This window comes from Drosophila eugracilis, unplaced genomic scaffold (assembly GCF_018153835.1).
Source record: "Drosophila eugracilis isolate 14026-0451.02 unplaced genomic scaffold, ASM1815383v1 contig_1284, whole genome shotgun sequence".
Lineage (NCBI taxonomy): Eukaryota > Metazoa > Arthropoda > Insecta > Diptera > Drosophilidae > Drosophila > Drosophila eugracilis.
In genome coordinates this window covers 42869-63684 of record NW_024572078.1, presented here as the reverse complement: position 1 = coordinate 63684, position 20816 = coordinate 42869, and the positions used below count along the sequence as shown (strand labels likewise).

The window sequence follows — 20816 nt, the reverse complement described above, 5'->3', positions numbered from 1 at the left end:
GCAAATGTCGCCAGACATAAACAAAGCTCCCAAATTTTCCGTGAAGGGTCCGATCTAGTCGGAGCCAGTTGCTAACCCAATTATTGTCGAGTATCGATTTATTGACTCTCAATTATTGCATCAGCCAATTGTCCGATTCTCTTTACTTTTGATAATCTCTTTTAATTTCTTTAGATACAAATTCTCTCAAGCCGAGGTTTCATGAATAATCATTTATTTTCAATCAAGAGCAGGTCTTCTTGGGAAACAAAAATGACTGGGCACGATAATATAAGTTAATATTAAGTCTGTTGATATTCTTTGCCGTAGTCGAGGCATTTGAGGCATTGTCGTCGGGCCTCTTAAACTATATTTTGAAATTTACAATTTTACTTTTTTGTTGTACTCTGCCTATCTGGTTCAGAATCCCTTTCAGAGTCGCTCCTGCTTGTCGGTACTTGAGGCGTACACTCGACATTTACCTTAAATTAAACACTATCGACTAAAATATATAATATATATATAAAAATATAATAATATATTAAACATACCTCGTTGTAAAAAGCTATCCATATTTTCCTATTTTACTTTTAATAGGAGTAAAAAAATGTTTAGCGACGTGAAACGCGCGCTATTGATGGCACCATCGATTGTTGATGGGCCAAAACAAAGGTTTCTGCTGCCATCGATTGTCGTTCGATAGTACCCAACCGTCGATAGTCACGATAGTGCCACCGATAATTTTCCACCTCTAACTTGGACTTATACTACACATATCTTGCATTAAAAGTTTTCATAAATTCAATTAATTAAAGGGGTCATAATAGGCGAAACAACAAGACTAATTTTAAATTGATGGATATTATACATGTTTCAATAAGAGTACCTGTTTTGTCTTGCATTAAAATTTGGTGAGCACTTGTTCCGATAAACATATGTACATACATATGTACATATGAATGGATAATGGTCAAGGTGGGACTTTTATACATTTGTAGGTACACGGGCATAAGTACATATGCATATACATACATATATCGGAAAGTATAAACATAAGTAATATTCAATATTCTTTGATCATTCAAATTTTAGGCTGCTACCATTTCTACAGAACAAAACGCCCTCCATGTAGACATGGTCTCGACACATAAGCGCATATTTATCATCATTTTTGTGTCCGTCGTATTATTTTTTTCGTTGAGAATATTATGGAATTGTCATATGCCAATTTCCACTGTGAGTACATGTATTGTACATATTTGTTAAAAAATTAAAACGCAATATTTTAGGCATTGATATAAACATATTTAATAATTGAATTAATCAACTTCTTAAACTTAACAAGAGCAAACGCTATAGTCGAGTGCCGCGAATATATGATACCCGTTACTGTTTTACACAATTTTAAAATATTCATTTTGCTAGTGGAAATTACCCTGTTGAGTAATTGCTAGTGAATTCACAAACCATGTGAGGCCTTATAACCTAAATTTCATCATAAGTCTTTGGTAAATCGAAAGATATTAACAGAAATAAGTTATATAAGGTCGGCTTGTGGGCGTGGCCAGATGAACTCGTGGGAAGTTGCAGCGGCATCCCTAAAATAAGTGTTCTTAAGCCTAACTTTCTAGCTCTTTTCGTTCCCGAGATTTTTGTATTTTTGGTTTTTCGGGTTTTGTGGACGTTAGGGTGGGCGTGGCTAGATGGAAAAAAACCATTCGCATTTGGGGCATCATAAAAATGTACATGCTTAATCCGAACTTTCTATGACTTATAGTTACCGAGATAGCAGGTTTTCTTGAAAATGCGAAAACCGTCTTTTGAGCTAAAAGAAGCGCTGGCATCCAAAGTTTATACTAGCTCTAGCTCTAATAGTTTTCAAGATTTCAGCTATTTTAGTTTATCGTGATTTGTGGGCGTTAGAGTGGGCGTGGAAGTATGCTGAAATAAACTTGCGCTGTCCCGGGACCTCAAGAATCTTCATGCTTAATCTCAACTTTGTATCTGCTATAGTTCCTAAGATCTCAGCGTTCATACGGACGGACACACGGACATGGCTCAATCGACTTCGCTATTGATCCTGATCAAGAATATATATACTTTTTAGGGTCGGAAACGCTTCCTTCTATCTGTTACATACTTTTCAACGAATCTAGTATACCCTTTTACTCTACGAGTAACGGGTATACTTACATTTACAGGGTGGCCCACGAAAGATTTGCGTTTTAAAAAAGATCGATTGTGACGTTGGCTGTGTGGCAGATAGCGCCGTCCTGCTGGAATCATATGTCGTCCCTGTCTTCCTCTTCCATCCAGAGAAAGAAAAAGTCTTCCAACATGCCAAGATAGCGGACACTATTAAGCAATCACTCGTTGTGGCTTCTTCAAGACGACAGTTTTGCTTATTAACACCGAGGTGGAAATGGGCCTCATTAGAAAACACGATTATTCGGTAAAAATGGTCATCATCATGGGCTCCTGAGCCCATTCCGCGAACCGAAAACGCATAGGATGGCCATGCGGCTTAAGCTGCTGAACCAACTGAATCTTATATGGCCTAAGACTTTGGTTAAAATCCGTTGCAGGGAAGTGCGCGAAATTTCAAACTCTGGAGCACGGTGCCGAGTTGACGTCGACGGATTGTCATTGACAGTTTCGGCCAACCGAACTGGACGAGCACGTTATCCATCAACTATCCAGTCTCACTCACACGCCTCTCAAAACTATTCACAAACTGCCTGGAAATCGCTTTATTTTTCTCCTAATTTTGACCGTAATCTTTTTGATTTTTTTCGAGCGAAAACTTAACCATTTCGTAAACCGCAAACCTTCTACTAGATATCTGTCTTATTGGCAATGACATTCGAAATGTCAAAGTCAAAATTATCGATGGTTCAAAAAGCAAACGCTACATTGACCATATATATTCTTGAAATGGCAGCGTATCTTAAGGTGATACCATTATCCGGCCATGCCCACTCTTACTTTCATCAATCTCGAATTCCGCTTTTTGTAGAAACTCTGAGATCTCGGTACCTATGATAGAAAGTTTGGATTTATCAAGTAAAAGGAAAAATTATTTAATGTAAATGGCATTGGCTTCTGTTTGTTTTGTTCTATATTTTTAATTAATAATAATAATTTATGCAAAAGGAGCCATCAGTGCTTAAAGATTTTATCTTCCAAAGCTTTCGCCTCTCTCTCTTCAGCTTGCATTTATTTCTTACTCACTTTTATCTTTGTAAGCAGATTCATCGAATAGCCGTCGACTTTAGCAATTAAGCCATATCGGTCTGTCCGTATGAACGCTGAAACTATAAGAGATTCAAAGTTGAGTTTAAGCAAGCAGATTCTTGAGCCATACCCACTATAACGCCCACAAATCATGAAAAACTGAAAAAAAATCTTTAAAAAAATGCATCGTGGGCATTGAGACAATGGCTGCTATACTGATCAACATTTTGAACGGGCGTCCAGAATCTGTAGAAAATTTTGCTGGGTATGGCAGTCGTATCGTCAACCTATTGTTTTCTAAATGGAAAGCAAAGAACTTGTAGGAAATTTCCGTATCAGTAGCTTTGGACCACGTGACACAAATTTACACTAATTTGTTGCGTTGCCTTCAAAAAACGTAACAACGAGGGTGGATATTCGACTGGCTCGGATAAAAACAATTATGAATGCAGTCGGAGAAGGAATGCGATTTTTGTGGAAGGGCTGGCCACAATTGTGCTGAATGTCGCTCTCGATTGTAGAAGGAATCAGACACAGCGGAAAAAAATTACACCCCGAGCAGCGGTGCTATAAATGTGACGGAATTGGACATGTGGCTTCAGTATGTCTTAAAGGTCGTACTAGTGGAAATTGCAAGAGCTATGAAAATAGAAATAACATTTGAACAGTAGCTACACCAATTGGAATCATTGTGGAAGTGGAATAATCGATCCTAGAGCCGAATGCTCGCTCAAGGAGAGTGTTGCGGAAAAAATTTACCGGAAAAGAGATTTTATAATGTTGTAACCCTAAATGGTATAAGTATCGATTCGTTTTGTAGCATATTGCAAGTACTCAGTAATATTAATATTGAATAATATTGCTTAGAAGTTTTATTGTAAGTAGTTATGAACAAATAAGACCCAAGAGGGGAAATGATGACAGCACTATAACAGCTGTCTCACAGGGATCAGAAGTGTAATGGCGGGGGTCAAGATAATTGGGTGCATGTGTTTACAAACCAGATTGAATGCAAAATTTAAGTTATGAAATAAGATTAATTGTTTGCAAAAGACTGCACCAAGATCCTGTGTGGATGCTTGGCGGGACTTGTGGAATGTAATGTATGTATAAATGAGACTTGAGAGTACATACGACACAAGTGTTTGGTGAAATAGTCAGTTGAGCTTGATGAGTCAAAACGGCCATGACTCGCTGTGCTGTCCCGAAAATATAGAAAAAGCACCCCGACGGTCTTCGACATATATTTTTAAATCATTTTTAAGTAAGATAACTTAAGCTTTTTTAAATCAGTAATTACGCTGATTAAATTGTTGAAGAACTAAAATCTCAGACTGCTCACAGCATTTTTAAGTTTACTGAAATGATCAACGGCTTTCCCAAACCATTTAACAAATTTCTTGTAATATTAGTTTGTCAAAAAAGTCTTGTACTATACCTTTTTGGAAAGCTGATTTCATGCGCTAACACGTGTTTGATTGATTGTCTTTTCTTTTAAGTCGTTCGTGAGTTATAGCGTCGCAATCATGGAGCAAAATAAAGAGAAAATAAGACATATTTTACAGTACTACTACGATTAAGGCAAAATTGCATCTCAAGCCGCCAATAAAATTTGTGCAGTTTATGGACCGGATACAGTTTCCATATCCACCGCACAACGATGGTATCAACGTTTTCGTTCTGGTGTAGAGGTGGTCGAAGATGCGCCACGCTCCGGAAGGCCTGTCGTCGAAAATTGCGATAAAATCGCTGAATTGGTCGAAAGATACCGGCATAGTAGCAGCCGTAGCATCGGTCAAGAGCTGGGAATGGAAGCCAGGAAGGTTCTTCTTCCAAAAGCTCAATTCGGATCTGTACTGCCAACAACTGGACCGCTTGAAGACAGCACTCATGCAGAAGAGGCCATCTTTGATCAACAGAGGCCGAATTGTCTTCAACCAGGACAACGCCAGGCCACACACATCTTTAGTGACGCGCCAGAAGCTCCGGGAGCTCAAGAGAGTCCTGTGAATATTGGCCCTCCGAGTTTTTTAAACTTTTTTTTTTTTTTTGGAACGCGTCATCGAACAAAACGGCGCATATTTGACATGAATCGCATTATTGGAACCAATTTTATGAACAATTGAAAATTCAATAAAAATCCCGCAAGACTTTTTTGACAACCTAATATAAGATCGTATGTATTCATTAAAAGTTCTATGCCCTTTAATATTTAAATATTTATTTTAATATTTAAATATTTGCACAAATTGTCTATAATTGAGTTTTTGTATTCTGGTCCCATGTCCGTAATGAACGCCTTCATTGGACCGTACTTCAGAATAAATGATTCAAATATTGCTGTTGCAACAGTTGCTGCGCTTTTGTTGGCAACAGGTATAGTAACTAATTTGGTCAAGTCACATATGAGCGTGACTGCATATTCATTGCCTTTTTGTGACTTTGGTAGTGGACCGATCGTATCCACTATCACTCTGTCAAAAGCATTCATCGGGGTTTCGGTAATTGTTAAAGGAGTCTTTACATTTTTTGTTCTTTTTGCCTTTTGACATTTCTGGATGTACTTTGTTTTGTCACGAGTCATTTCTTTTCAGTAATAATGTCGTTTAACCTTGGCCAAGGGTTTTGCAATGTAAAAATTGCTGTAAAATTATATTCCTCTAATTCAAGTCTCATACGCGTTAATTTAGAACTATGATTTGTCATCGAAAAAAAAATGGTAATGGTCTATGGTCTGTTTTTACTATGAAATGAGTTCCGTAGATATAGGGTCTGAATTTGGTGATTGCAAAATGAATAGCTGTTAACTCTTGTTCCGTCTTGTTCTTGTTACTTTCTCCTTTGGTAAATGCTTTCGATTGTGGGCTTGTGCTAGCACTTTTTACTATGAAATGAGTTCCGTAGATATAGGGTCTGAATTTGGTGATTGCAAAATGAATAGCTGTTAACTCTTGTTCCGTCTTGTTCTTGTTACTTTCTCCTTTGGTAAATGCTTTCGATTGTGGGCTTGTGTTAGCACTTCCCCACAGGCTTGCTTACTAGCATCTGTGATTATACTCGTACAAAATTCGTTTGTAAAATCTGGATATTGTAACAGAGTTGGCTTTATTAATTCATTCAAATGCATTTTGACATTCATCAGTCCATTCAAATGGAACATTCTTCTTATTTAATCTTGTTATATGCCTAGAATAATCGGCAACATTATTAATGAATCGTCTTTAGTAATTACAAAATGCAATGTAACTGTGGCACTGGATAATTTAATATGACATCAAACTTTTTGTCATCAGGCAAGATTCCCTTATCTGTACATTTGTGTCCCTAAAATGTGACTTAATGCATAAAAAATGAACATTTTTCAGGATGTAGCTTTAAGTTGTGTTTCCTACACATGTCAAAAACACTAATTAAATTGTTAAGCATGTGTTTTTCTGAACAAGCGATTAATTTTAAAACATCCATATAAAGGAATACTTGTGATGGTTCAAGTCCAGAGAATGAAATGGTCATCATTATTTTTTTTTTGCCAATTTAAATGGAAACTGCGTGAAGCGATAAGTGCCATTGCTCGTTAAAAATGACGTTATATCCATAGAGTTTTCGTCCAGCTCAATCTGATGGAATCCTGAATTTTTCTGATAGTAATTTTTTATTTATTAGTCAATTACTAATCGCTATTTTTCTTTTCGTAATCTATGGATTTCTTTGGTACAAGTAAAAGTAGACTGTTGTATTCTGAGACTGAAGGTTCAACTATTCTATCTTAAATTAATTTATCGACTTGAGCTTGAATTTCGTCGTTTTGACTATGAGGATTTCTATAATTTTATATATTATTGTCTGTTATGCGTTCAGTGTCAATTCCAAATATATCTGTGTATTTACAACAAAGTTCTTTAAATTGTTTATTAAATAGTTTAGGAAAATTTTTAGTTAACTTTGACACTACATTGTTCGTTCTAGTTTCATTATTTATTTCGGATATATCATAAATTGCTATTGCTTCATAAAAAAACATGTTTATATTAATCATTTGATCGGTGCTAGTTGTATTTAGTTAACGGACGAATGCATTTGCACTTGTTACGACTGTGTTTGCTGCATATATACCTGGTTGAATTTCCTGGTTCGGAATTAAAATGCTATCTTCATTTGAAGTTAACTCGATTTTTAGGACGACTTTGGATCTTGCTGGCATTACTATTGTATTGTTACCAGAGCTGTAAATTTTTGGAACATATAGTTCATAGGATAGTATAGTTCACATATAGTATAGTTCACATATAGTATATAGGATAGTTAAGATTGTCTGGTCTTATTATGAGCAGATCTTATGATCTAGCTGATTTATATTTTTTTTTAATAAAATCTATTCCTAAAATTCCAACACACGGTATTGAAAAAGTTGATTCGACAATATGGAAGTGGTGTGGAATTATATATTTAGTAGTCAGTCCTTTAGATTGAATTAATCCTTGATGGATTCCCGGAATATTTATTTTGTTGTCAGTGTATATATGATTTAACAAAGATATATCTGCACCAGTATCTATCAAAAATATTAATTTATTGCCTTTGCTTAAGTTTGTGAATGTTACGAATATATTTACACTAAGATTAATTGTTTATTGCTGTGTACCTAAGGGCTGTTGAGCGTTTCCCCGGAGCATTCTGTGCAATTCTCACATTATTTATTATTGTGGCCTCGATTCGAGTTACCACGGCCTCGGTTGTTTCTTCTATATTGATTTCTTCCATTATTATTATAATTGTAACTGTTGTAGTTGTTTAAATTTTATTACGACCACGAAAGATACCTCTGAAATATCCACGTCCACGGTTTCCTCCACGCTGTGGATCGGTTTTATAAGGAGTGATTTTTTTTGATTGTCTAGTTGCTTCCGTTCAACTATTTACGAATTTGGATATCGCATCATTCATGGTGTTGAAGGGTCCAGCCTGCATGATAGTTTTACCTTATCAATTGAACGCAATTCTTTGTCACTGCCTTAACTGCAGACTGAGGAATAAACTTCTGGCTAACGCAAAAGTAGGCCGTCCGTTATCTACGTACTTTCAAGAGCTTTTGTCATCTGCTCAACCTCTGATGTATAATGGTTAGCAGTTTTGTTGCGTTGCTGTAGATTCATCGGTTTAAGTTCTTAATGCCTACAGCTTCCTTTGACATTACTTTTTAGTCTGGAAACGACTTCTGATATAGTTGTTTCATTTCCGATTAAGTTTCTGGCGACACCTTTTAGCTTTGTTTTTATTATTGAAATAGCTAATTGTCCGTGTTCACGTTTTAATGGATTCTATAATTTCCAATGCATCGAGAAAACTTGTTATATTTTCTGTTTTTCCGTTAAATATTGGTATAAGCTTTGATGCAGTGTGGTAGTAGTAAAATGCGGGTTCTCGGCCAGATGACATTAATGGTTTTTATCAATTAAGTGTCTCTGCTATAGCACTCAGAAATATAAGCAACAGAAATTGTCACAGCAAAGAATCGTGGTGGCTAAGTTGCCGTTCCGAAAGACAAAAAAAGGCGAGTTAACAAAATCGGAATACAAACGTCGCGGTGTCGAGTTCGAGTGTCGTAGTGGGGTGGGTAAGCGATGGAAACGAAAACAAACCCAAGATTGTTGCGAAGCTAACACAAAGAATTTAGGCGTAAGCAAAAAGACGACTACATATAAGGGGTAAATTAAATGTACAATTAATAAATTTATATTCCAGCGGCGCCTTTGCGTCTAGGCTGGGTATTAAATATGTGGTCTGGTAGTTATATTGGCGCTAATATTCGGCACCAAGATATTTATTGAAAGATTTAAAAAATGCAAACAATGAAAAACATAAATAATATCACTTGTGATTACACCAATAAAATTGTCAAACAATTAGTGAGTACGTTTATTTATAAAAATGTTAGCACGAAACTCTAATATAGAGCTGCAGAAAATATAGCGTATTGAAATATTTTACTAATGCAGATGCCGGAAAATTTTTGGAACAGAAGTGCTCACTTACATGATTTCCCCGACTTAGATGGGTAATTTTAACGTGGGCGCCAATTAGAATGGTAGCTGGTAACTTTCGTTATGTCGTCAGCGGGAGGGGGTGTGCCGGGCCGGTCGACCTAGTGTTCTTCCTTCCTTCTTTAGGGGTTGTGTAGCGCACCAGGCAGGTACGCCTAGCAGACTTCTTTCACTTGTTGAGTGGTACGTAGGGAGGAACTACCTCCGTTATCGTTGGCCCTTAAGGCACAAGAACCAATAATAATAAAAGTAATTTTCTGTGTGACGGCGGTGCCGGAATTCAAATGCGAGAGCGATGGCTCTGTCTTTATTGAAACTTCAAAATGAACTGAACTTAAAGCTAACATAAAAAGTGAATCATAGCGGCCACTCCAATGGGTAGTGCTTGCCGGCTATGCACGGGCTTCCGGCCAGACGCTGTGTCAGCAATTTGGCCGGAGCGAACTCTCGGACAGTCGGTCATTGCCGTCGCCCGGTTGACTTAGTTAACTTATATATTTATATGTTATTATCTATGTACGGCCATACTAAATCTGGTTATGAAATAAAGAGTTTTAGTCTATCCTTATGAACTGTCTTTTTTTTTTTTTGATCATTAATTAATATAATATTATGTCTATCTCCTATTTCCGTTAGATTGTACTTCTAATCTATATTTACTTTCTTAAGCATAATCATCTATATTATATATGGTTTCTATGCTATCTATGCTATTAAATTGTTTTGCCAAATTACTTGTATTACCAAATACTTACTCGTAAGGACAATAATTATGCGCGTCGTGGGGTCGTGTTGAAACAAAAGACAAAGAATTGACGATATATTATAGTATATTATATTAAAAAAGTCTTGCGGTATTTTCGCTAGTTGGCGCTGAAAGCGCGTAGTTCTTGTTTTATTCGTTGCATCAGGTCATTTCACGCGCTAACACGTGTTTGATTGATTGTCTTTTCTTTTAAGTCGTTCGTGAGTTATAGCGTCGCAATCATGAAGCAAAATCAAAAGAAAATACGTCATATTTTACAGTACTACTACGATAAAGGCAAAAATGCATCTCAAGCCGCCAATAAAATTTGTGCAGTTTATGGACCCGATACAGTTTCCATTTCCATCGCACAACGATGGGTTCAACGTTTTCGTTCTGGTGTAGAGGTGGTCGAAGATGCGCCACGCTCCGAGTTTTTTGCCAATAGGGAAGCGAGTTTCTATGAGAGGGGCATTATGAAGTTGGCATCTCGTTGGGAACGCGTCATCGAACAAAACGGCGTATATTTGACTTGAATCGCATTATTGTAAGCAATTTTATACCGCAAGACTTTTTTGACAACCTTATATATCACCCCTATACCCTCCATTCTAGTAATTAGGGCATTCTTGGTACACACTTAGGGTTAAGATAATATTTGAAAAATATTTGAAACCCTATTAGTTATAAGTCATGTCAAAAAATAGGTCACACATTAAAGAACTGCGTGTGTATAATACAATCTCGCACCCTACCTTCTCTTTACCTGCTTTCCCATTTCTTGTGCAAGCTGCAATAGGTATAACCCCGCTTCTCCACCCTCACGTCCGCAACACCACCAAAAATACAAATATCTCAACAAAAACGAGCAAACAACAACAGAACACGATAACTAACTATACGGCGCCAACGGCAGCTGCCCAAAAGTGCGGCATCAGCATGGCTGGAGTGGTGAGCCGCAGTTTAATTATACCCGTTACTCAAAAAGTGAAAGGGTATAATAGATTCGTTGAAAAGTATGTAACAGATAGAAGGAAGCGTTTCCGGCCCTATAAAGTATATATATTCTTGATCAGGATCAATAACGAAGTCGATTGAGCAATGTCCGTCTGTCCGTCCGTCCGTCCGTATGAACGCTAAAATCTCTGGAACTATAAGAGATACAAAGTTGAGAATAAGCATGAAGATTCTTGATGTCCTTAGACAGCGCAAGAATATTTCAGCATCCTGCCACGCCCACCAATCACGAAAAACTAAAATCGCTGAAATCTCAGGAACTATTAGAGATAGAAAGTTGAGATTAAGTATGTACAATCTTGAGGTATCAGCGCATCTTATTGTGGTACCGGCCACACCCATTCTTACGCCCACCATGCTATAAAGACGGCCTTTTTATCGAAGCTGATATCTTGGTATCTATAAGTGATAGATAGTTCGGATTAAGCACGTAGGTTTTAATGCGAGTTCTTTGCATCTAGCCACGCCCACAAATCCAGGAAAACAAAAATTAGACTATTGTTAACTTGAATCCTAAGTTCAATACTTTGTTGTTTAAATATGAGTCGTTAATCAATTGTCAGGCCAGAATTTTTAAGAAAACAAGGGAGTTCCTTTTCTATGTTATTTTTCAAAGATGGTGGGAATGTACAGAGTTCCTTTTTACAAATATGAAACATTTATTACAGCAAGGTTCCCACCGGAGGTGTTTCCGCAGATATGGATTTCATTGAGGGATTTTTAAAACTTTTTGCTTAGTCTATGGTTATTCTTACATTTGCTAAAAATAATGGCATCGTCTGCATAAATTGATAGTTTAGTGACTCTTGCAGTAACTCCCAGATAAGTTTCTCACACCAAGCATAAGCTGAAGGTAGTGTGACCGTCCTCGTAAATCGCAGGGTCGTGTGACCGTTCGCTGTTACTACGGCAGTGTTCGTTGTTATTAGGGCGCCCTCGCCCGTTTTAATTTCAAATGTTTTCGTTACGGTCTTCATTGTGTTTGTTTATTCTATAATATACTTCGGTGTCTTATCTCTTACTTCTTTGACGAACTCCATCCACGCCCGATTGAACTCCTTGTTAATCTTGACAGCGTGTTGCTCCTCACACATGCGGCAACCTCTGGGCTGGATACTGTAACACTTTCGTTCTTCCCGACGTTCGCTTTGCACCGGAAGATCCAATTTCACTTTCGCATGTAAAACCCTTCGTTACTGTGCAAGTCCGTAATGATACAAACCAGCTTAGCGAGCTCATTTAACCACTCGCCTGGGTGCAACACCGTTAGATACGGTTTTATCATGTCCGCGTCTGGCCCTGTCCAACCTCTTCTTCTCTAAACTTACAATCCTTTCCATGATCTGTGTAGTCGAGAAGTCTATAGCCTGTCCTTGTGGTTCCACCTGAGCAGTGGTTATTTTGTGTTTTACTCCACTTTCCTTTGGAGTCCGTGGCCGTTGCCGCCCACCGTCTCCATTGGCCAAGTTGGCCGGAGTGCCAGATGCTACAAGTGTTGTTCTCGTCAACCTCAGATTGATCTGTATGGTTCTGAATAAATGGGTCGTCGGCATGTCCCACTTTTAGCTGTGTATGCGCGCTTCCAAAATGCCGATCGAGTTCCAACTCATAGGACACGGAATAATAAACGATATAGAAAAACTGCGCTAATCTGATATTGATATAATACATTATACGGATGTTAAATTATTTGTATCTGACATTCTTATTTCTTCTATTTTCAGAATCACCATTTCTACAATATGACAGACAGAGCGTCAGTTAAAGTAGTCGTTACGGTGTTTTATGAAGCTTTATGTCCCGATTCAAAGTATTTTCTTACTAAGCAGGTGCTTCCTACTTATAAGGTCGCTGAACGAATTATGGAGGTGCGTCTTGCACCTTATGGCAAGGCGAGAACAAACCAAATTAATGACAGAATAACTTTTGATTGTCAACATGGACCTACGGAATGCCAAGCAAACATTTACCACGCATGCACTGTGGAGATTATTGATGATCCACTCCTGCGATTACAAGTAGTCTCATGTATGATTACAGATAACTACTTACCTCAAAATGCTATGCATAAGGTTAGTAGAAAATTTTAAGAAATTTGAGGATTTATTCTAAAAGAAAGACAAGGAATATGAATAATAACTGTTCTTGTTTTTATAATGTTCCTACATTAATATATATATGTTACAAATATATAAATGTATTTATATATAAGTTAATTTGGACCGACCTTTATATTATTTCTCACTTTCACTCGTGCCCGTTGGGGCAAGGATCCGTTAAGTAATAAAACAATTTATTTATTTCACTTATTTATTTTCCTGAACCTATTAAGGTAAAGGATAGTATTTGGGTTTACAATATTAGAGAGTTACAAATTATTTCTCCTAAACCTGTTAAGGTAGAGGATAATATAATTGGTTCTTTGATAATTACACAGCTACGGCTGTGGAGTCTGAATTTAAAACTAAACTAAATGTCCGATCCGGCTGCAGCTAGAAGTCTTCGTCCGGTCGCAGCGCTGTCGCCAAAGTGCCGGATCAGCAATGTTATCCAGGTGCTTACGATCACTCGCTGCGCGAGTGTTCTGGCTGGGAACCGTGGGATTGACTCCAGAGTGCGGAGACGACGATTTCTTTAATGCGCGTGTTGGCCACTTCTGATCGGGCTCTGGGTGATTGCCCCCAGAGTGCAGAGTCGGCAGTTTCCCTATTCCGTGTGTTGGCCACCGGATGTGGCCCGCAACTCGGCAGTTTCTCAATTTGGGAACTGGGTGTGTTAACTTCTCCTTTTAAGTGGTCGTCGTTATCGACTGTTATCTTCTACAAACAAGCTTAGAGTTAAGAAATTTAATGAGAAAATGAATGACATCGGAATTTTGAAAAACACTTATACTAGATACTTCTAAAATTTCTATTAAACTAATGTTAATAGGCTGTTTGTCTTTAAATTCGCCAATGTCGGAGCCATCTAGAATTGCCGGACTTACAATGTTTAATTTTGCTAGGGTTAAGCCCATTAGAATGTTTTCCAAATCAGTGATAACGATTCTATTTTTAGCTAGGATGATTTTCAAAATGTGTGTTTCTATATATGTCTCGAATTTTTGAATTTGGTTCATAGCGCTCGAACTTTCGTTCAAACGTTCTTGGAATTTAATATTTAATTCTGTTTGTCCTTCATCTGCTCTCATTAATTGCTCCGGTTCCCCATCACTTTTTATTGTTGCTATAGTGTTAATGTTAAATGGAAGTGCTTCGTCTGGGTCAGCGAAGGCTTTTTGATTTTTAGGAATCATTTTATCAAAGGTGGCCCTAATTGCCACGGGGACATCTTCGTCATTAATTTTAATAAAGTTGACGTTTTTCTGTAAATCGGATTTTTTCATCTCCGTTATTTGTGTGGATAATGTTTCCAGTAAAATCGAGTTTCGCATTCGCTTGTTTAAGCAAGTCGAGACCGATAATACCGTCGAATTCTTTAAGGTTATTTAGAATAAAAAAGGGTGTTTTTATTTTAAACACCGAAACTAGGCACTTTTTATCTATTTTGGTGAAGCCATGGATTGACTTCACTGTAAAGGGTTTCTCCGCTGCCACGATGCCTTTCAGCCCCGGGATTGGAGTAATGTAATTTTTTGAGGTGCCTGTGTCTAAAAGTAGTTTTATTTCTCTTCCTGCTACCGTACTTGTAATGTAGGGGAGCAGGGATTTTAATCTAAAAAATTAAACGAATCTTCTTCATCAAGATCGTCTTCTATTTCAGTGGCACAGGCTTCAGCAACGGTGTCATAATCTTCGTTGTCAGATTTCTCCTCTGGCATGAAGTTAATTTTTTGTTTAGTTGACTGCCCTTTTTGCCATGTTGTGAGCCGAGTAAAGAGCCTTCTAGAGTAGGGGTCGACCTCCATTGGCTCTGGTGCTGGTTGACCCTGGTAAGACCCCGAATTTGTGTGGGGTCTCTGTCTAAAGGAACCACTCTGATTGTTGGCCCCTTTTTGGGTTCTAATAAAGTGAGGAGTGTTCTTAACCGCTCTCGTATTTTCATTCTTGGTCTGGGGATTTTTCCAACCTGCTTGTCGCTGGTTTTTCTCCTCATTATGTCGGGCGAAAGTGGCCGCAAAAGCACTTCTTTCGTTGCTCGATTCAGCTTCCTGTGCTAATGCTAAAGCTGATGGCAAGTCCCGAGGTTGTGCCGGAAAACGGTTATTTTTAGAGATTTTTTTAACCCAGATATGAACGCATGTAAAGCGTCATTTCTGTGCTGTCCATTTAAGATGGCAGCTGCGGTTGCGTCATGGGTCATTATTGTTTTGTTTGTTAGAAGCGTTAGCTTCCGTTCTATTTCGTCATAGAATTTGAGCAGTGGTAGCTCTCCCTGTCTTGACAGACTTAATTCTTGTTTAATAACGTGCGTCGGAGTTTTGTCCGCGTACGTGAAATCTAGGCGTGCCAGTATGGCATGAAAATTGAATACCGTATTGAAGGAGGATAGCACTGCGGCTGCTGATCCTCTCACTTTATTTTTTAGAATACCGACGGCTTGGTAGTATCGACTATTACCGTCGTATGGTTCAAATACTTTATAGGCTGCGGTGGCAGCTAGCCTCCAGGAGATATAATTTTCCTGGCTACCATCAAATTCTGGAACCGACTTGACCATGTCAAGGGGTTCGTTGCACTGCATCTCTCTTTGTGGGGTGCTATCTTTTGGTTTGAGTGATTTTAGCTCCCCTATAAGTGCAGCTAATTTTTTATCAAATAGTTCCTGTTTTTTTTGGAGTGCGCTAGTTATAGCGGCCTCCATGCTTGCAATCTGTTCTGGCTGCATTGTAAGCGGCTGTGGGTTTGTAGTGTTAAAAATACTAGGTCGAATAAATGCCCCCCTCCTAGTGGATGGTTGGTAATAAGTCTCAGTTTCTTGTTCTTGCTGAGCTTTCTATCTTTGTATTTTTGTGTCCAAAAATTTTCTATACTCTGCAATAACCTCGTCGTCTGACTCAGTTTCTTTATGGTTTCGGTACATGGGGTCGTTACTTAATTTTTTTTTTAAAAATTTGTCCATGGGCAGTCGGAAATTTTATTTATAAATCTACTAAATAAATATATTTATGTTTAATATGTTTACTTTGGAACACCTAGAAAAATTCAAGTAAGGGCTTTTTTGTTTTATTTAAATATTGTTAAAATAAAATTTATTTTTTTAAGGTTTTTATTTTCGAGAGAAATAAAATTTTTTTTAAATATAATTAAGTAAGTTTTAAGTTTTTATTTTCGAGAAAGATAAATTTTACTCGAAATTGCAAAGAGAGGGAATTCTTAATGTTCCCACAGTTAGATGTCGCGGATTTTTTTATTTATTTGGCGATAATTCAGACAAAAGCCTACTCTACTTATCGCCGCCGCTGCTGTCGCTGCCGCTGTTTTGCCTGCTGCTGTCTCTGTTGCCGCTGTTTTTCACTGCCGCTGTCTTCGTTTTGTTTTTATTTACACAAAGTCTTCGTTCTCTTTTTTTTAAGGGTGGGGATTTTTTGATGTTCCCGTTGTCTTTATTCGTGGAAAGAAAACAATTTTTCTTTGCCGTATTTTGTGTCTTTACTGTCACTGTTTTTATTTTTATTTGCACAAAGTTTGTGAATTTCTCGTTCTCTTTTTTTAGAGTGGGGAATTTTTGCTGTTCACGTTTTTTTTATTTGTCGTAAAACAAAATTTCTTGACGTATTTTTCCTGCCAATTTGATGCACTGCACTTTTGTGTTTTTTTTATCAATTATTTAATTAATTGTCACTACCGATAGCAATTACTTTTGTAAATGCATTAAACTTCGTATCAGGTGAATCGGTTACGTTACGACCGACCTTTAAATTATTTCTCACTTTCACTCGTGCCCGTTGGGGCAAGGATCCGTTAAGTAATAAAACAATTTATTTATTTCACTTATTTATTTTCCTGAACCTATTAAGGTAAAGGATAGTATTTGGGTTTACAATATTAGAGAGTTACAAATTATTTCTCCTAAACCTGTTAAGGTAGAGGATAATATAATTGGTTCTTTGATAATTACACAGCTACGGCTGTGGAGTCTGAATTTAAAACTAAACTAAATGTCCGATCCGGCTGCAGCTAGAAGTCTTCGTCCGGTCGCAGCGCTGTCGCCAAAGTGCCGGATCAGCAATGTTATCCAGGTGCTTACGATCACTCGCTGCGGGAGTGTTCTGGCTGGGAACCGTGGGATTGACTCCAGAGTGCGGAGACGACGATTTCTTTAATGCGCGTGTTGGCCACTTCTGATCGGGCTCTGGGTGATTGCCCCCAGAGTGCAGAGTCGGCAGTTTCCCTATTACGTGTGTTGGCCACCGGATGTGGCCCGCAACTCGGCAGTTTCCCAATTTGGGAACTGGGTGTGTTAACTTATATACATATATATCAGAGAATTGACATTCTCAGGAATATCCATTTTAAGTAACGAAGCGAAACCCGATCGCGGCAAGAGTTCAAATCGAAAATCCCAGGAAACCCTCGAAGGCTAGCCGTTTTTTAAAAGGTATAGTTACACCGTCTCGGTAATACTAAGAAAACCAACCTTTTGGATTCCAGGAATAGATTGACCTCTATTAATTTCGGCATTAGCCCTCTGAGTAACACAACGGAAACGGTAACTTGTAGAAACAAGAAGAAACGCTATCGTCGAGTGCCACGACTAAAGATATCTATTACAGTTTTACACAATTTTAAAATATTAATTAATAGTGGAAATGGACAACGCGCCACCTTTTATCAAAGAAGCATGTTTACTAAATGACATCACTTTGCATGTGAGGCCTTATATAAAACAACATCTTTGGTATATCGATAGATAATGACAAAAATATGTTATACAAGGTCTAACAAAGACGCCACAGTTTTCGGTGTTTTGTCGGCGTTAGAGTGGTATTGACCAGATGGTGTAAAAATAATAAGAATTCGTTCTTAATCCCAAATTTCTACCTCTTATAGTTGACGAGATAATAGCCTTTCTATAAAAGCGAAACCCGTCTTTCGAGCTTGGTAAGCGTAAGAGAAGTTTAAGATTATACACACTTAATCCCAAATTTCTAGCTCTAATAGTTTCTGAGATTCCAGAGATTTTAGTTGTATAAATTGATTATAATGATTATTGAAATGTAGTATGTATAATCCATAGATGCCAGCGCATCTTATGGTGGTTGGTTTATGGTGCCCCTAACGCGAATTGATTTTCCGATCAAGCCACGCCCACTCCTACGTCCAGAAAAACCAAAAACCTAAAATGCGAAAAAAAACTAAGAATACGTAGTGTTGGGCCAAGCAGACAAATCAAAGACGGATGAGCTGTGGCGGGTTTATCAGCAGTTTCTAGTTTGTTTTGATTATCTCAGTTTCGCATGCGCTTTACTTTGTGGCGCATACGCTTTTGGGAGCTTTTGCAGAACTGCTGTAGCTCGAAGCTTTTGTTGTTGAGCTGTATGTACTTCTTGCATTTGGCGTGGTTTTGTTCGTAATAAAAATTTGGAAATTGAACTGTCCAGATTTATTTATTCTAAAACAATGAAAAACTCTTAGTTGCTCAACATTTTGGTGATAGTGACATCGGAAGTGATTTGAATTATAAATTCTCACAGGTAGCCATGGACGTGCACTTCGACATCTAGGTAGAAGTTGCCAACAGCTCCAGTACAGTTGCTACCCACTCTACGCTACTGGGTGGTACCCCTATAAGATGCGCTGGAATACATAGATTATACATACTGAATTTCAACTTTCTACCTCTAAAAGTGACAGGATGCTGAAATAAACTTGCGCTGTCCAGGGACCTCAAGAATCTTCATACCTAATCTCAACTTTGTATCTGTCATAGTTCCTAAGATCTCAGCGTTCATATAGACGGACGGACAGACGGACTCAATCGACTTCGCTATTGATCCTGATCAAGAATATATATACTTTATCGGGTCGGAAACGCTTCCTTCTATCTGTTACATACTTTTCAACGAATCTAGTATACCCTTTACTTTACGAGTAACGGGTATAAATAGCATTCAGAGCCTGCGTGAGGAGTTGTCATTCAAGGATCAGATCCACACACAAGATATCAATGAAACGCGACGCATCCGCAAGACAGAGAACAGCGAAATCGACGACCGCCTCCGCACCGACTATGATGCCAAGTTGAAGCAGTCGCTACAGAAGCTGCGCTCCCAGTATGAGGAGCAGATGCGAATTATCGAGTCGCTATACGAGGATAAAGTCCGTAGTCTGCAAGAAGTTGCCGCACGCACATCCAACTGTACGCACAAGTCAATCAAAGCGCGTTCGTGAATTGGCTGAAATCTTACGAACTATTAGAGCTAAAAAGTTGAAAATTTTAATCTTTAGATGCAAGCGCATCCTATGATGGTACCATTATCAGGCCACATCCACCCATACGCCCACCAAGCACAAAAGACGGTTTTCGCATTTTCTAGAAAAGGTCAGTAACTATAAGTGATAGAAAGTTGGGATTAGGCATGTAGGTTTTTATGATGCCCCAAATGGGAATTGTTTTTTTGTTTCATCTAGCCACGCCCACCATAACGCCCACAAAAAACCGGAAAACCAAAAATGCTAAAATCTCGGGACCTATAAGAGCTAGAAAGTTGGGCTTAAGAATACGTAGTTAAGAAATGCCACTGCAACTTGTCACGAGTTTTTATCCGTCCACGCCCACTGTTATTATTATGAATGCCTTCGTTTGACCTTGTGTAACTTATTTCTGTTAATATCTATCTATTTACCAAAGATTTTTTAATCGGAATAATATTTCGCCTCACATGGGCAGTGACCTCACTACCTTGTGAATTTCCACTAGAAAAATGAATATTTTAAAATTGTGTAAAACAGTATCTTATAGTCGCGACACTGGACTATAGCGTTCCCTCTTGGTATTATTATTGTTGAGCAACTAAGAGTTTTTAATTGCTTTTAGAATAATTAAATCGGGGAAGTAGGTACCGATTTCCAAATCCAGTGAGACCTTGAGGTCCATGAGGTCCTGGTATTTCTGTATCAACTTTGCATCATACTCGAAGCTGAGGCGACTCTTTGATCTCCTGTGAGTGGATCTGATCCTTGAATGACAGCTCTTCATGCAGGCTCTGATCAGTAATCTTCTTCTGATCGGCATTGGCCAGGTTGAACTTGCTCAGCTCATTGAAACGCAACTCGTACATGCAGTGCTGTGCTGCACTCCTTAGTTTTCTTGTCTGGAAGGTTCTTCAGGTCCTCGTTCTCCTCCCACAGACGCTTGCTATCGATCTCGCCACGGGTACGATCCCTGGCCATATCATCCAGAAGATGATACAAGCAAACGGTTGTGTTTTTGGTTTTTGCGTGTTCTCGAGCAATTTAAACTTTGAATTTATTCCCGAATCACCTCGTTTTTGCTACTTTTTGCAAACGTTTATTCAAAAATCTGTCTTCGATTCCGCGTCGTGCAGTGCATTTATTGTTATCTGTTTGCATAAAGCATTTAATGCAAGCAAATATCAACAATTGTGGTCTGTATTCTAACATATTTTTACTTTACTGTGTGCTATTAGTAACAGAACTGCTTACCGCTCCAGCACAACATCTGTAGATCTCTTTTCTGTATCTCCCACCGGCTTGTAGCTCTCGAAAACACACTCTCTCTCTCTTATACAACTTGTACTCTCTTATAACGCCTCGTAGCTCTCGCTAACACTCTCTCGCTCACTCTCTTGCCCCTAACTGTTTCTCTCAAACTCCCTTTCTTCCCTATAATATTTT

The 20816-nt window shown here is 38.2% G+C and overlaps 1 protein-coding gene across 4 annotated transcripts in view; it reads left to right on the top strand.

Moving 5' to 3' along the window:
* Window positions 1-710: 710 nt before the first annotated feature.
* LOC108110335 (gamma-interferon-inducible lysosomal thiol reductase) overlaps window positions 711-20816 on the top strand; it is a 59281-nt gene continuing 39175 nt past the window's right edge. For 2 of the 4 annotated variants that reach the window (XM_041819188.1, XM_041819187.1), the window contains exons 1-3: window positions 931-954; window positions 1072-1215; window positions 12741-13088. In XM_041819188.1, coding sequence (XP_041675122.1) covers window positions 946-954; window positions 1072-1215; window positions 12741-13088 — 501 coding nt within the window. In that variant the 5' untranslated portion in view covers window positions 931-945. Of the gene's footprint in view, window positions 891-930; window positions 955-1071; window positions 1216-12740; window positions 13089-20816 lie in introns of those variants that run through there. The other 2 variants (XM_041819190.1, XM_041819192.1) reach the window with 2 other exon arrangements.